Genomic DNA, 16,463 nt, shown 5'->3' with positions numbered 1-16,463 from the left:
AGGAAAGTCCAATGCTGTAAAGAAAAATACTGCATAGGAACCTGGAATGTAAGATCTATGAACGTTGGGAAGCTGGAGCTGGTCAAACAGGAGATGGCAAGAATAAACATCGACATCCTGGGCATCAGCGAACTAAAATGGACAGGAATGGGTGAATTCAGCTCAGATGATTATCATATCTACTACTGTGGGCAAGAATCCCGTAGAAGGAATGGAGTAGCCCTCATAGTCAACAAAAGAGTGGGAAAAGCTGTAATGGGATACAATCTCAAAAATGATAGAATGATGTCAATACGAATCCAAGGCAGACCATTCAACATCACAATAATCCAAGTTTATGCACCAACCAGCATTGCTGAGGAGACTGAAATTGAACAATTCTATGAAGATTTACAACACCTTCTAGAACTGACACCAAAGAAAGATGTTCTTCTCATTCTAGGGGACTGGAATGCTAAAGTAGGGAGCCAAGAGATAAAAGGAACAACAGGGAAGTTTGGCCTTGGAGTTCAGAACGAAGCAGGACAAAGGCTAATAGAGTTTTGTCAAGAGAATAAGCTGGTCATCACAAACACTCTTTTCCAACAACACAAGAGGCGACTCTATACATGGAAATCACCAGATGGGCAATATCGAAATCAGATTGATTATATTCTCTGCAGCCAAAGATGGAGAAGCTCTATACAGTCAGCAAAAACAAGACCTGGAGCTGACTGCGGTTCTGATCATCAGCTTCTCATAGCAAAATTCAAGCTTAGACTGAAGAGAGTAGGAAAAACCACTGGGCCACTCAGGTATAATCTAAACCAAATCCCTTATGAATACACAGTGGAAGTAAAGAACAGATTTAAGGAACTAGATTTGGTGGACAGAGTGCCTGAAGAACTTTGGATAGAGGCTCGTAACATTGTCCAGGAGGCAGCAACGAAAACCCTCCCAAAGAAAAGGAAATGCAAGAAAGCAAAGTGGCTGTCCAACGAGGCCTTAGAAATAGCAGAGAGGAGAAGGGAAACAAAATGCAAGGGAGATAGGGAAAGTTACAGAAAATTGAATGCAGACTTCCAAAGAATAGCAAGGAGAGACAAGAGGGCCTTCTTAAATGAACAATGCAAAGAAATAGAGGAAGATAACAGAAAAGGAAAGACCAGAGAGCTGTTCAGGAAAATTGGAGATATTAGAGGAACATTTTGCGCAAAGATGAACATGATAAAAGACAAAAATGGGAGGGACCTAACAGAAGCAGAAGACGTCAAGAAGAGGTGGCAAGAATACACAGAGGAATTATATCAGAAAGATTTGGATATCCCGGACAACCCAGACAATGTAGTTGCTGACCTTGAGCCAGACATCCTGGAGAGTGAAGTCAAGTGGGCCTTAGAAAGCCTGGCTAACAACAAGGCCAGTGGAGGTGATGGCATCCCAGTTCAACTATTTAAAATCTTGAAAGATGATGCTGTTAAGGTGCTACATTCAATATGCCAGCAAGTTTGGAAAACCCAACAGTGGCCAGAGGATTGGAAAAGATCAGTCTACATCCCAATCCCAAAGAAAGGCAGTGCCAAAGAATGCTCCAACTACCGAACAATTGCACTCATTTCGCACACTAGCAAGATTATGCTCAAAATCTGCAAGGTAGGCTTCAGCAGTATGTGGACCGAGAACTCCCAGAAGTACAAGCTGGATTCCGAAGAGGCAGAGGAACTCGAGACCAAATTGCTAACTTGCGCTGGATTATGGAGAAAGCCAGAGAGTTCCAGAAAAATATCTACTTCTGCTTCATTGACTATGCGAAAGCCTTTGACTGTGTGGACCACAACAAACTATGGCAAGTTCTTAAAGAAATGGGAGTGCCTGACCACTTTATCTGTCTCCTGAGAAACCTATATGTGGGACAGGAAGCAACAGTTAGAACTGGTCATGGAACAACTGAGTGGTTCAAAATTGGGAAAGGAGTACGGCAAGGCTGTATATTGTCCCCCAGCTTATTTAACTTATATGCAGAATACATCATGCGGAAGGCTGGACTGGAAGAAACCCAAGCCGGAATTAAGATTGCCGGAAGAAATATCAACAACCTCCGATATGCAGATGATACCACTCTGATGGCAGAAAGTGAGGAGGAATTAAAGAACCTTGTAATGAGAGTGAAAGAGGAGAGTGCAAAACATGGTCTGAAACTCAACATCAAAAAAACTAAGATCATGGCCACTGGTCCCATCACCTCCTGGGAAATAGAAGGGGAAGATATGGAGGCAGTGTCAAATTTTATCTTCCTGGGCTCCATGATCACTGCAGATGGAGACAGCAGCCCTGAAATTAAAAGACGCCTTCTTCTTGGGAGGAAAGCGATGACAAATCTTGACAGCATCTTGAAAAGCAGAGACATCACCTTGCCAACAAAAGTCCGAATAGTCAAAGCTATGGTTTTCCCTGTCGTGATGTATGGAAGTGAGAGCTGGACCATAAAGAAAGCAGACCGCCGAAGAATTGATGCCTTTGAATTGTGGTGCTGGAGGAGGCTCTTGAGAATCCCCTGGACTGCAAAGAGAACAAACCTATCAATTCTAAAGGAAATCAACCCTGAATGCTCACTTGAAGGACAGATCCTGAAGCTGAGGCTCCAGTACTTTGGCCATCTCATGAGAAGAAAAGAGTCCTTGGAAAAAACCTTGATGTTAGGAAGGTGTGATGGCAAGAGGAGAAGGGGACGACCGAGGATGAGATGGCTGGACAGTGTCTGCGAAGCAACCAACATGAACCGGACACAACTCCGGGAGGCAGTAGAAGACAGGAGGGCCTGGCGCGCTCTGGTCCATGGGGTCACGAAGAGTCGGACACGACTAAACGACTAAACACACAAAACACTACCAGGTGGCAATGGGAGCCTACCACAGATTCTTTTGGGACAAGATATAGCACTCAGGCGTTTATCTGGAGGCATATCAGAGGAGTCAAGATCTGGCATTGAGGATTTACCCTTTGATGGTGAGGGCCTATTTCATACCAAAACAGAAGACATTATGGTCAAACTTTAAAGAAAAGAAATATGTCTATACGCATGGATTTTTTGTCATTATCCCATCATAGATCCTACCATCCTTACTAGAGGCATCCCTCTTTTTCATTATCTGCCAGATATTTCCCAGACAGATTAAGACTGCATCCCACAGATCCTCCATTACCCTACAGATCTTAAGCATCTCAGCACCACCATTTAGCAACACCTGGTGCACTATCATGAAATACAGTGGTGCCCCGCATTACGACGACCCCGCATGATGACGAAATCGCTTGACAATGACTTTTTTGCGATTGCTACTGCGATCGCAAAACGATGGTTCCTATGGGGTTTTTTCGCTTTACGTTGCTTAGGTTCCTGCTTCGTGAACCGTTTGTTCACAAAATGATGTTTTTTCTGGCTCCGCAAAATGGCTTTCCTTCGCAAAATGGCTGTTTTCCGGACAGAACCTTCTGAAGACAGCGATTTTAAACAGCTGATCGGCAGTTCTCTATGGGCGATCTTTGCTGGATGATGAGGTATTTCCCCATTGGAACTCATTAACCGGTTTTCAATGCATTCCAATGGGGTTTTTTTCACATGACGACGATTTTGCTGTACAACGATTTTGACAGAATGGATTATCATCGTCATGCGGGGCACCACTGTATAATTGTGTCTTGACCATAATCCATCCGGGTTGTGGCATATTCACGTCCCTCCCACCAACAGAGCAGTTCAGGACCACAGCATCATCTCAAGTCCTTCAAGAAGAAGTCCTTCAAGAACATCTTTCCAGATGGATGCTGTCAGCAAACACGGCGTTCGAAAACGTCCGCGTAAGCCTGGACAGAGAGTAATCAGGAGTTTGCACACGCTAAAGTGGGCTGAGTGAGTCCAAGCTCAGTTAGCCATGCTACAACACTCCATCTTACAGGTCTGCCCACATAAGAACACCCTTGTACTCTCAGATATTACCGTGAAAAGATCAAGTGGGCTTTGTAGTCCTTAGACTTAACTTGCACCACTGGCAGGACTCCTTAAGTATGCTAGGCCGAGGCAGCACTCTCAGATGACCCTAAGACAAGTGTACTGTTCAGGAAACCAACTGAATTTTATAATCATTATTTTATTTAAAAAAAATAAGCATGTTACTAGGTATCAAAACCAAACTAAGTCAAGGCAAGTAAATAAGCATTGTGTTAGTTATTTACAACTCTGTAGTGAGGCAAAGAAAACATGAAAAATAGAAAAGTGTTCAAAAACCTTACAAAAATACAAAAAGCCATTAAAAAGAATAACAACAGTTCCAGTCCAGTATTTCATTAGTAAAAACAAAATAATCCAAGTAGGTTATAAAAAGGCTATAGTCCTCAGTGATTCTGTAGAACAAAAATCCTGTACTAAAAAGAAAAAATCAGTAAAAGTCCCATTGTCCTTAGAAAAGTCCAAGAGTATAGTCCATATGAAGTATTCCAAAAGTAATAGTCCATAAGGAGTATTTCAAGAAAAGAAGTCCATAAAGGGTATTCCATAGGTAATAGTCCATAGGAAATAGTCCATGCATAGTCCATGTGTGTAGGCCACAAGTAAGTCTCGTAAGACATTAGGGTGAGTCACGAATGAATGAAGAGTCGGTCTTGAAAGACCATGTCCATAGGCAAAAAGTTCCTTTTTCAAGAGTAACTGGCAAGGGCTTATCGCACCTTCCCACGATGTCATCCAATCAGAGTTCGTTACTAGGCAAACAGTCCCGTTGCACCACATGACTTCTTTCCCATACACACCAGATGTTATTTGGGTTACTGTGGTTTCACAAAAAGTCACAACAATTCCCATCTAATCACACCGAGTCCTTTTCTCAGGCTATCAGAATAACATTCTCTCTGCTCGCCTAGAAACAACCTGCTAGCATAGCATAGATACTTTATACAAAGAAACAAGATGGAACCTCTCTTGTTCATTTCTTAATTACAAACCCCATATTCCTTACAAGACTTTAATTCAAAAACCCATCTCATCACAGATGCTATACAGAAGATCCCTCTTGATTCTTGGGAAAGTTTTTTTGTCCCCCAAAAAGATGGGGGTTTAAAGCCCATCTTAGACTTGAGATATGTGAATTTATATATACAGTCATGTGGAAAAGAAAGTACATCCTCTTTGAGTTATGTGGTTTTACGTATCAGAACATAATAAAAATAATCTGGTCCTTAGCAGGTCTGAAAATTAAGTAAATACAACCTCAGAGGAACACTACATGATATATTACACTGTAACATAACTTATTTAACAAAAATAAATCCAAAATTGAGAACCCATGTGTTAAAAACTAAGTAGACCCTTACCTGCTTCCATAGGAATCAAGAGGCTAAGTAGCAGCCAGGGGGTGCTAACCAAATCCCTTGATCATCAGCAAGTGAAACCAGCATGGTGGCGAAGCGTGATGATTTTGGCTTGTTTTGCAGCCACAGGACCTGGATACCTTGCATTCATTGAGTCAGCCATGAACCATGAACATACAGGTGACACCAAACCCCAAAACTGGGCAACCTGTCTCAGCAGTTAATGGCCAGTGATGTACAAATGTCTCCAAAGTATTCTACAGTCAGATGTGAGGTCATCTATCCGACAGCTAAAGCTTGGCCAAAACTGGGTCATGCAACAGGACAGTGATCCTAAGCACACCAGCAAATTTATAACAGAATGGCTGAAAAAGAAAAGAATCAAGGTGTTGCAATGGCCCATACCTCAATCTGATTGAAATGATGTGACGGGACCTTCAGAGAGCTGTTTATAAACAAATGCCCACAAACTTCAATGAACTGAAGCAACGTTGTAAAGAAGAGTGGGCCAGAATTTCTCCACAACAATGTGAGAAACTGATGAAGTGATGCAGAAAATGGTTACTTGAAGTTGTTGCTGCTAAAGACGGTTCTACAACCTATTAAATAATAATAATAATAATAATAATAATAATAATAATAATAATAATAATAATAATAATAATAATTTCTCTTCCTCCTAAAATCAATTATGAGTTCTTTAGTTTTTTTGATGTTAAGTGTGAGATGATTTTCTTTACACCAAAGTATCAACCTTTATACTTCCTTTCTATAAGCAGACTCATTGTTCTTATTTATGAGCCTCACCACTGTCGTATCATCCGCAAATTTAATAATTGCATTGGTGTTATACAGTGGGGTGCAATCATGTGTGTACAGGGAATAGAGGAATTAACTTAGCACACAGCCCTGGGGAGCTCCTGTACTTAGTACCAGGGTAGAAGAATGGTGAGATCCCATCCTTACTGACTGTGGCCTATCTGTCAGAAAATCCTTTATCCACATGCAGATCTCTTGAGGTAATCCCAGGTTGATCATTTTAAAAAACAACCTATTTGGTAGAATGGTATTAAAAGCAGAGCTATAATCCACAAACAACAGCCTCACATACAGTAAGTTCCCTGTTGTTCTAAGTGGCTCAATACAGTATGGAGTACAATGGACACAGCATCATCAGTAGATCTATTTCTCCTGTATGCAAATTGTCATGGGTCATAAGTACATCATAAGATGTACTTAATTTTTCACACATGGCTTCTCCATTTTGGTATTATGTAATATGTCATGTATTCATCTGAGGTTATATTTACTTAATTTTCAGACCTGCTAAGGATGAGATTATTTTTATTATGTCCTGATACTTAAAACTGTAGAATCAAAGAGGGGGTAGATACAAAAAATCAGAATGGTGACATTAGAGACCATTTTGATACTTCTCAAAAAGGCAGATTGGTTTACTGTCATAGACTTGGAGGATGCATATTTCCATGTTACCTTCCATTTGAACTATCATCAATTTCTCCATTTTGGTGTGGATGACAACAACTATGAATTCAAACCACCCAAGGTTTTTACAAGATGTATAGTGCCTGTTGCTGCATATCTCAAAACATAGTATTTCTATACATAGAGAACTGGCTGATTGTGGCCAACTCAAGAAGCAAGACAGAAGATATAACCTTCAGTCCATGCCATGTCAGATCTCAGGCTTCAAATCCACTTTTAAAACATCACATCTGACACCAGTTGAAGGCATTCAACATATAGGAGCCATTCTGTATTCCAAGAAAGTAGGAGTATGCGTACTGTGCAACAGGATATACAAGCTCACAGAATTGATGAACAAGTTCAAGCTACATACAAGCTCATGGAGTTGATGAAGGTCAAGTTACAACCCATACAACCAAATAACTTCTGGGATGCATCAGTCATCCCACATGCTTTGGAACTTCACCTCCTACAACATCCTGACAGAAAGCAATAAAAGAAGGGACTGTGTGTCGCTGAGGAACTTGTGCAGCAGCTCCTGTGGTAGACAAACGTGTGCAACCTGTCACTTGGGAGGCCACTCAAGCAACTATGACCTCACATCCAAGTAACCATGGAGAGTACATTGCCTTGTTTGACAGATCCATGTGCACTTCAGTCCAAAACTGAAAGGTGATTATAAATAAAACACATTGGAAATGCTAGCCATAATAAAGACTTTTCAGACTTTTGAAAAACTTATACAAGGCAAGGTGTACAAATCACCCGCAAAGAACACAACCACTATGCACTTGATACTCCTTCTGTACCTGGCAGTTTGATTATGGGATGGTGTCTGGAGAGACAAATCCACCCAGCATCCATTCATGTCAGTAGGGAGGAAAACCAAGAGCCTGACCAGTTGACAGATAACCATGACCCACAAATGGGATCTGTCTCTGGAAATTTTCAGTGACATTTGTGCTTGCTGGGAACACCCCAATGTGGATTTATTCACAACCTACAGCAACAGCAAATGCAAAATTTCTTTTCTCAAGCAGGCCACAGGAAAAGATTGCTATGAGATACTTTTGCAATTCAATGGAAGAAATTTTATCTGAACAGAATCATAGTAAAACTACATCAGGACAAAGCCAGTGCCATAGTTCCTTAGTGGCCATGTTAACCCTGGTTTGCCAGCCTCAGATAGATGACAACAAATATCTATCAACTTCCAAGAGCTTCGAACATATTCACTCAGAGCCAGAGCCATCATCTGATTTTGCTTGCCTAAAACTAACATCTTGGACTATTCACCTGAGCTAAACAAAATTTTGACTGAAGCAAGAAACCCTTCAATCAGGTATTATAGCTATGAATGGAAGAATTTTGTTGGTTTCACTACATAATTGCAGAGACCTTCTCTGGGTTGACAGATCCATGTTTAAACCTAAGCACATGGTTCTCTGTTTTCTATTACATCTTAAACAACAGGAACTTTCCTAGTTTAAAGTGTATTTGTCTGGAATAGTAGCACATCAGTTGCTGGGCTCTGCAGCTTCTCATTTCTTCAGAAACCCAGAGTTGGAGAAATTACTTCATACTCTCGATGTCCATAGGGCCTTATCTTTTTATATTTCTACAACTAAAGACTATCACAAGTCTTCTAGACTCTTTGTTAGTCATCAGGGGCCAAGGACGGATCACCATATTATACCTCGGACGCTATTTAAATGGTTAAGCACAATCACTTTGTGCTTCCAACTGGCATAGAAGCCACCCTCACATTCACTGAATTCTACCAGAGTGGTTGCTGGCAGCTCTCAGAGAAGTTCAACTCAAAGACATTTGCAAAGCAGCAAACTCTCAACATTCGTCAAACATTACAGACAGGACCTCCAGGCTAAGCTTGATGCTGCCTTCAGCAGAGCAGTGATATCCTCTGCATGATATCTCACCAGCTGGTAAGTGCGCTTAGCCATCACACCAAGGTGTGATTTCACAGAGACCATGAAGAAGGAGGACAGGTTGCTTACCTATACCTATAGTTCTTCATGTTGTCATCTGTGATTTTATGCAACCCACTGTCATGAAGCTCCTATTGTTCCTACATCAGGAGTGGACTGGGGAATCTGAGGAATCCCTTCAGAGTGGGGAGAATGCTAGAAGATTCTGATGATGTTCACACAGGCACAGAAGAAACACACATGTATGAATTCAAAGATGACCACTCAAAGAACTACAATTACAACTAAACAACCTGTCTGTCACCTCCTCTCAGGCATTCTTAGCAGCAGCAACAACAACAATAAAACTACATTTGGTTAAATCTCTCCCCCCCGCCCCATCCACAGTAGTGTGTAGTGTGTTCACCCATACTATTACTTATCTTAGTGTTACAGATACTTCACTAGCTTACACCATTTAGCAGTCAATTAAAATGGATGGAGACAACTACCCAGGTGACCAAACACACTGGTTGTGTTTTTTCATCTCAAAAGTATTATATGCAGCATTGGTCTCAGTGAGCATGGTAACCAGTTAGCCTGCATGGTCAAATACTGTAAAAACAACCATCCCCAGAAAAATCACAGCTTGAAAAAGGTAGAGTAGATGGATTGAATTGCAGTAGAAAGCTCCGAAAAAGAACTGGCCATTTCCCTAGCTACCTTTGCCCCTTCAGGCTCAACACATTTATGAATAGGGAGCTACAGTGGAAAGTGGGCCAGGTGACATAGAAAAAGATGGTTGCAATGAGGATCAAGGCTCCAGAGTAAGTGGTTTAGGTCCCTTGTGTGTCCCATTTTCGAGGGTTGCTGATCACTTTGTTCTTGCTCAGGAGACAATGCTTAGGGCCTTTCAGCGCACTCAGTATTTATTATTAATACATTTATTTGTTTGTTTGTTTGTTTATTTATTTATTTATATTCTGAGACTGGTTTGGTGGATATATGGTCTGAGCATTTTCTGTTTGGGAAGTTTCTGTTACAGCACCTTTTAGAATTTCAGAAGGTTCAGTAATGTTTGAAAAAATGTTTAGTCCAAAAATTTAAAAAATGGGTTGGTGTGCATTTTTAAAACACACACACGTTAGTGTGGTAGTTCGAATCTCTAATGCAGTATGTTTAGTTAAAAATGAATTTATTCCCTGACAGTTGAAGGCAAAACTTTTTTTTCTGAAATGTTGCTTAAAATATAGCAGTTAGGCTTTCAGATGCCAGAGAAATTTTTTGTCTGACACACTAGAACACATTAACGTGGTTATCTATTCTAAAATAAGGCATTGTATGAAATTTTAGTGCTTACAGTATAACAATCACAGGATTATGCCATTACTAGTATGGTTTGGGAGTTAGCTAATACTTCAAAGAGTGTTTTCTCTGATTATCTGACATGAAATAATCCTGAAGTAATAGGATCACATTGCACCTTAAAGGAATTGTGGACTGTTCACCTACCATCTCTGAGCAGCTTTGTAGTTTGTTAATGCCAGGCTTTATGTAGTTAGTGTGAGGTACATAGCAGGAAAATAAATAAGTCTAGAACTCAAGATAAATAACAATACATTATAGAAAAAGGAGGAGAGAAAACGAGGCTGGTGTATCTTTTTGCTGCCAAAAAGAAGCACTGACTTAAAGAAAGATGCACCAGCATGGCTTCCTTCCCTTTTTTCACAATGCTGGCATTGCTTAAGTCTAATTCCAAGCTTGCTGGCTTTCTTGCCATGTGCCCTTACAATTCGCTGCACAAAGCTGTAGGTAATTGAGCACTGATCTTATGCTTGTCCAAAGATGTACTGCATGCCTCCTTGCATACGTTGCAAAATATCCCACTGCAAAAACAATATAGTGTTGCACATGCAGAAAGGGGCAGTATTTGTTTGCTTGCTTGTTTGTTTGATAGGCCACCTTTCAGTAAGATTGTGGTCAGTTTGATTTATTGCACCATGAGTTTTTCCACTCATAAATTAGCTTCATCTGTTTCTATGCATAACATTAGATGTGAAAATTTCAGATATATTAAGCCAGACTTGTATTAAGAATTTATGTTGAGGTTTGTGGAACTGTGTAAATCATGGGAGTGACCTGCTGCTAATTTATGAGTTGCCACTCTCATTCCTGTGTGCCGTTTGCACAGCTTAACATACAGCTGGGGATGGAAATAAACAGGTCACCACTGTGATGTACAGAATTACACTTATATTGTCATAAATCCCCAGTAGGCTTCTGATCATAGATAAGACCTAGGCACATCCAGTCTTTGCAAGCTGGTGCTTAAGTTGCTTGCTCCAGACATGGGAGAATTGCAGTTGATGTACATGTTGATATCAAGTAATCAACAAATGAACCTTGTGTTTTAAAATAAAATGGCCATGACAGTAAGGGAGTAGTGAGCCATCACTTCCACAGAAGGTGTCTTAAATGGCTATGCCCAAATTAATTTCATTAGTTCAATATGGATAAAGCTTTAAAGATTATAGGTTATACTAAGTAATGTGTGTCTTCTCCCCTAGCTGCTTGCTGACACTCAAATCTGAATTGTAGTAAGATCAATTCATTGTAGTGAGATCAATTCATATATGTGTGTGTGTGTGTGTGTGTGTGTGTGTGTGTGTGTGTGTGTGTGTGTGTGTGTGTGTGTGTGTGTGTGTGTGTGTGTATGATATGATATATGATATATTCCTAAACATCTTTTCCGTGTTACATGCATTTTTGTATTATTTTTCATATTCCCATTCTTTATTAGGTCAAAGATACAAATTTCAGTAACGCTGAAACATTTCTGCCACACATTCTTCTATTTTCCTATAATAGGAATACCAAAAAGAACATAACGCGAATGACACTACTGAGTTTCTTTGGACAGAGAATCTATAAATTAAAACTATTAAACAATTAAAACTAGTGTGCCAACTGTGTCCTCTTCTGGAGATGTTTGATCTTGCCACAGAGAGACATGCCTTAGTTATATCCTTGTTGGATTACTGTAATGTGCTCTACATGGGGTTGCCTCTGGAAAGTGTCAGGAAACTTCAGCGGGTCCCAAACATGTCAGCCAGATTGAGACTGGTTACAAGGATCACACAACCCCCACTGTTAGAGCAGCTCCACTGACTGCCAGTCCATCTCCAGGAACAATTCAAAGTGCTAGTTCTAAACTATTAAACAAATTGGCCCCAAGGTATCTCAAGGACCACTTAACCCATTATGACCCTACTTGGGTGTTTAGATCATCAGGGGAGGACTTTTCTCTCAGTGCCACCACCTTCATAGGGAGAGAGCCTCTCATGCTGCTCCTAAACTTTGGAATGCCCTCCCACAGGAGGCCAGACCAGCCCCGTTCCCTCGGTTGATTGGCTGCCTGAGTGGGATTTTTAAATTGATTATTGTGCCTTAATGCTTTTGTTTACCATTTCTCAGAATAGTATTTATTTGATCTATTTCATTATTTGTATTCTTATTAGTTTTTAGTTTAAACATTGTCTTTAACTATGTAAACTGCCTTTGTATACTCATTGTTTTTACCTTTAAATATTTTAATTACGTAAATACTTGGGTCCTTTTTAAAGAGAAAGGTGGGGTAAAAATATTTTAAATAGATAAATAAGCCGTGAGCAAAACATTTTTTGTTGAGAATGCTTTCTCTCTCTCTCTTTCTTTCTTTCTTTCTTTCTTTCTTTCTTTCTTTCTTTCTTTCTTTCTTTCTTTCTTTCTTTCTTTCTTTCTTTCTTTCTTTCTTTCAGGTATTAGCAACACTGAAGCCCGCCAACCAGGAAAAGCACCTAATTTCAGTGTAAACTGGACAGTAGGAGATGCTGGCCTTGAAGTTATTAATGCTACAACAGGGAAGGATGAGATGGGCCGTGCATCCCGTCTTTGTAAACATGCTCTATATAGTCGTTGGATGCGCATTTATACACAGGTACAACCTAGGAAATGGTAGCCCAGCATTGTCTTAACATCTTCTGGACTGAAACATTTGTGGTTTGATTTGGGCAAGCAATTTTTTTTTAGAACTGAATATTCTATAGCAGGGGTTCCCAAAGTATGTGCCATAACAGAGTGTGACTTCTGCCATGGCACCACCAAACTCAGCTAGCAGCATGGCAGAGTTTTCTCTCCGTTTCTTAATTGAGCTGGCGCTGCTCCTGCTGCTACTCTTCCAGCTCCTTCATGTTTCTTTGCTTCCTGCTCCACCCTTCAACCCTCGCTCTGCCACCGCTGCCACCACTCAAGAGAGCAGCTAATTAGAAATGTTTGGGAACCCCTGTTCTATAGTCTTAAATAGAAGAACAATTAGATACATTTTGTTATTACTGCTACCCTAAAGACTAGCAGTAACAACAAAATGTATATAATGTATCTTATCATCAGTATCAACTAGAATAGGATACTTAGTTGCATCTTTTGGAGCCTTGCAACATGGGGAGCATCATTTTTCAATATGTACTGGAAGTGGAAGGTGCTGTCTGGAGAAGAATGGATTGGGTTTAAAGCTAATGCTTTGGATTTTTTTCCCCTCAGTCTAATTTCAAAAGGGAGGATATGAGATTTTGGGTGTAGCCTTTGATTCACATTAATATGTGAAAATGAAACTGTTCTTGGTTTTTTATTAGTAGATAACAAAAATGCCCATGTATTCTGTTCATAAGCAAAGATCTGAGTTCTGCAGTATCAGGATTGGATCACTAAAAAGCTACACATAAGACAGGTTTTCTGTTCTCCTACAGTCTTCATCAGGTGAAGGTAGTATGAAATTTGGGGTTCAAGGAGAAAGGTTGGGCAAGATGTGATGACCATGGCTCATCAGATCTAGACTGCCAGGAAGGTAACCTGGAGTTTTAGATGTCACATGAGACAGAAGTGAAAAAATATTGTTCTTCGTCATGTTCTCCATGAATACGGAGTACCTTCTGTGCATGCACAAAGCCCTTGGACCATTCTAGAACTTAGAAAAGTGAGATCCTTAGCGGCTCCCCCCCAATACTTCTATTTCATGCCTCCCTCAGTTCCTCTTTTGCCTCCACCTTGAAAGCATGTGAGGAACATTCTGGAGTTTTTAGTTGGCTTTGGTGGCTATTTTTGACGAATTCAGTCTTCATGAGTTTTTTTCCCTTTATAAAATAGAATATTATATCTAGCGAAGAGAGGACATAAATCATATCTCCACCCCACTTTCCTGGCCAATTTATGGCTTCCAGGTGCCATTTCTAAAAGTGCCAATGCTGCAGGAACAAGCTCCCAATTTCTGACAGGCATTCTCTGTGCCTTTTTTGCTAAGAGGAGGGTCACTAGCCCGTCCTGGACTCCTTGTTGCGGTTTTACCAAGATTGTTTTGGGACACCATCCAGACCACTTGGAAGTCTATCTTTGTGAAACCTCTGCCAAAATGGACTCATGAATCCAACAGGTGCCCCTGAATCCAACAGGTGCCTTCAACCTGCAGTCCAGACTAAATTTACTTTTTCAGTCCAAGGCCAGCCCTGAGTTCCAAAGCCTTCAATCTCAAAATCTCCACAATCCAAGTCAATTAAGGTGGAGATCACTGCTTCAAAGCCCTTGAAACCCTCAACTCCAACAACTTAAGTCTCTAAATCTCCCTGTAAGAAGAGACAGAAGACTTCAACTGATTCCCCCATGCCTACAAAGAAAATCAAGAGGATCTCTCCATCCTCTAACTGTTCCAGAAACACTTAACATAATCTCTCTTCCTTCCCACTCTAATGAGGATTGTGGCGTTTGCCCTTGTGGCCCCTGCTTGTCTTTCCCTCACAAAAGCTCATGTCGCGTTTTCTTCTCACTGCCACCAGTGGATTACCTTGATCCACAATATAAATGACGTTTGTCAGAACACTTGTCTTGTGAACAGAAACAGAACTTATTTATTGAAGTGAAGCAGATTGAATAATGACAGAAGTTCTTCAGATACACATTATACATAAGCAATTCATCAGCAGTTCTCTCAGTACATACTTTTCTCTTGCTACATTGTCACCATCTTCTCTACTTATTTTCCTAACCACCTCTATTTCTCAGTATCTGTTCCCTCTTTCTCTGACTAACTCACCCTATCTGACTCCTCCTTCTCCCGCCAAGCCTCATGTAGCTGCAAACTCCACCTCTCCAGCCCTCAGCTCATGAATATGAATAACAGTGACATTTGCAGTCGCCACAAGGATGTTCTCCATCTCTGAGACAATCCTCCATCTTCCCCTATGTTTAGCCAGTCATTAGATTAGACTCGGGAGGTGAAACCCCTTCAATAGCCCCCCCTCGGTGAAGAGCTTATTCAGTTGTCTCCTCAGCCTCCTCATCTCTGGAAGCCTCCCCTCAGCACCAACATCAACCTCTGAGGGTCACTCAACCTGCCCAGAAAGTGCACTCTCCGCTTTTGGATCCAGAGCCTCTCCCCGGACTGTCTGTGTCACTTCATCATCAACCTCAACCTCTGACCTAATGTTTGATGGAGTACTGTGGGGACTCTGACTGGCTGGAACCACAGTCCATCTATTATCTGGGCGAGCACATGGACACGTGTACAGGGACACCTTGGTTCTCCCATTGCCACTTTGCTATGTTGCTACTCTGGTCATCAGTCATCTGCTTTGCACTAATACCAGAGTGTGGCCTGGGACCGCCAGTATTATGAGTGTCCTGTTCCATTAGAGGCTTAGTTCCAGCACCAAAGCCCCTTGTCTGGCTTTGACACCTTGATTTCATGCCTCCTCACAGACCACTGGGCCCTCGTCAGACCCATCAGACCCAAGAAGGCTAACAAAGTCTAAGAAGACTGAACTTGACTCCAGAGCCAAAAAGACAGAAGCATTGATCCGCTCAGCCACCTCCCTCACCTTCAAATTTCAAAATTTCCCTGTTCCATCAATGTGGAACTTCAGCACCAGGGATGGACTCATAGTCACCCAAGTCAGTCTCAGCAACCCAACAGTGAGAGCAGGAGCCAGACTCCAGTCCTGATGACTTGTTGGCCTCCGATTCTGACTCCTAGTCTTCGGAGGGCACTCTGCCCTTATTACCACCTGAGAGTCTGATGTTGTGGACTCTCACCATCTGTCCCCTTCTCCCAATGTCCAGTCCTATTCAGATCTGATCCGCCCATCTTGCCAAGTCCTTCAACCTCAAAAGCCTGTTCCTCATCCATCTGTTCCTCACTATGACCAAATTGATAAACAGTCTTCCACACCAGTACACTTATCTACGATGCCATCCTTCCTTGACATGGCCAAGGATTTCTGAGTAAAGCCCTCCATCATCCCACCCACCTGGGTAGAGAGCCTGTATAAGATTTGTAATACAGACCCCATTTTTCTCTCTAAACACCCCCACCTGAAGGACCTTCCCTTTGATGAGGAGGGACTCTTCATTCTTAAAACTGATGGCATAGTGGACAACCTCCACAAGATATGGACTGCTGCCAAGTGTATGGGTTTCTATAACCAACCAGCCCAGTGACAGTTCCGTTACTCCTGGAAGAGACACCCTAGACCTTAGAAAGTCAAACGACATCTTCCTCCACCAGTCTCAAATCTCTTCTTACACCTCCAAAAGTCAGCACCTGAAATTTCAGCAGCACCCCTCTACAAAATGCTGGGAGAGGAAGTCTAGACAGAATTTTTCACTTGTCAGTGACTGAGC

General features: G+C 41.3%; 1 protein-coding gene across 10 annotated transcripts in view; it reads left to right on the top strand.

Annotated features, from left to right (window-relative positions):
- Nucleotides 1-16,463, top strand: part of ADARB1 (adenosine deaminase RNA specific B1) — a 134,313-nt gene that overhangs the window by 111,491 nt on the left and 6,359 nt on the right. For all 10 annotated transcript variants that reach the window (XM_078378483.1, XM_078378481.1, XM_078378485.1 and 7 more), the window contains one exon: nucleotides 12,554-12,732. In XM_078378483.1, coding sequence (XP_078234609.1) covers nucleotides 12,554-12,732 — 179 coding nt within the window. The remainder of the gene's footprint in view (nucleotides 1-12,553; nucleotides 12,733-16,463) is intronic.

Source organism: Pogona vitticeps, chromosome 1 (assembly GCF_051106095.1).
Source record: "Pogona vitticeps strain Pit_001003342236 chromosome 1, PviZW2.1, whole genome shotgun sequence".
Classification (NCBI taxonomy): Eukaryota; Metazoa; Chordata; class Lepidosauria; order Squamata; family Agamidae; genus Pogona; species Pogona vitticeps.
Note: the sequence above shows the minus strand (reverse complement) of the source record. Positions and strands in the feature narration are given on the sequence as shown.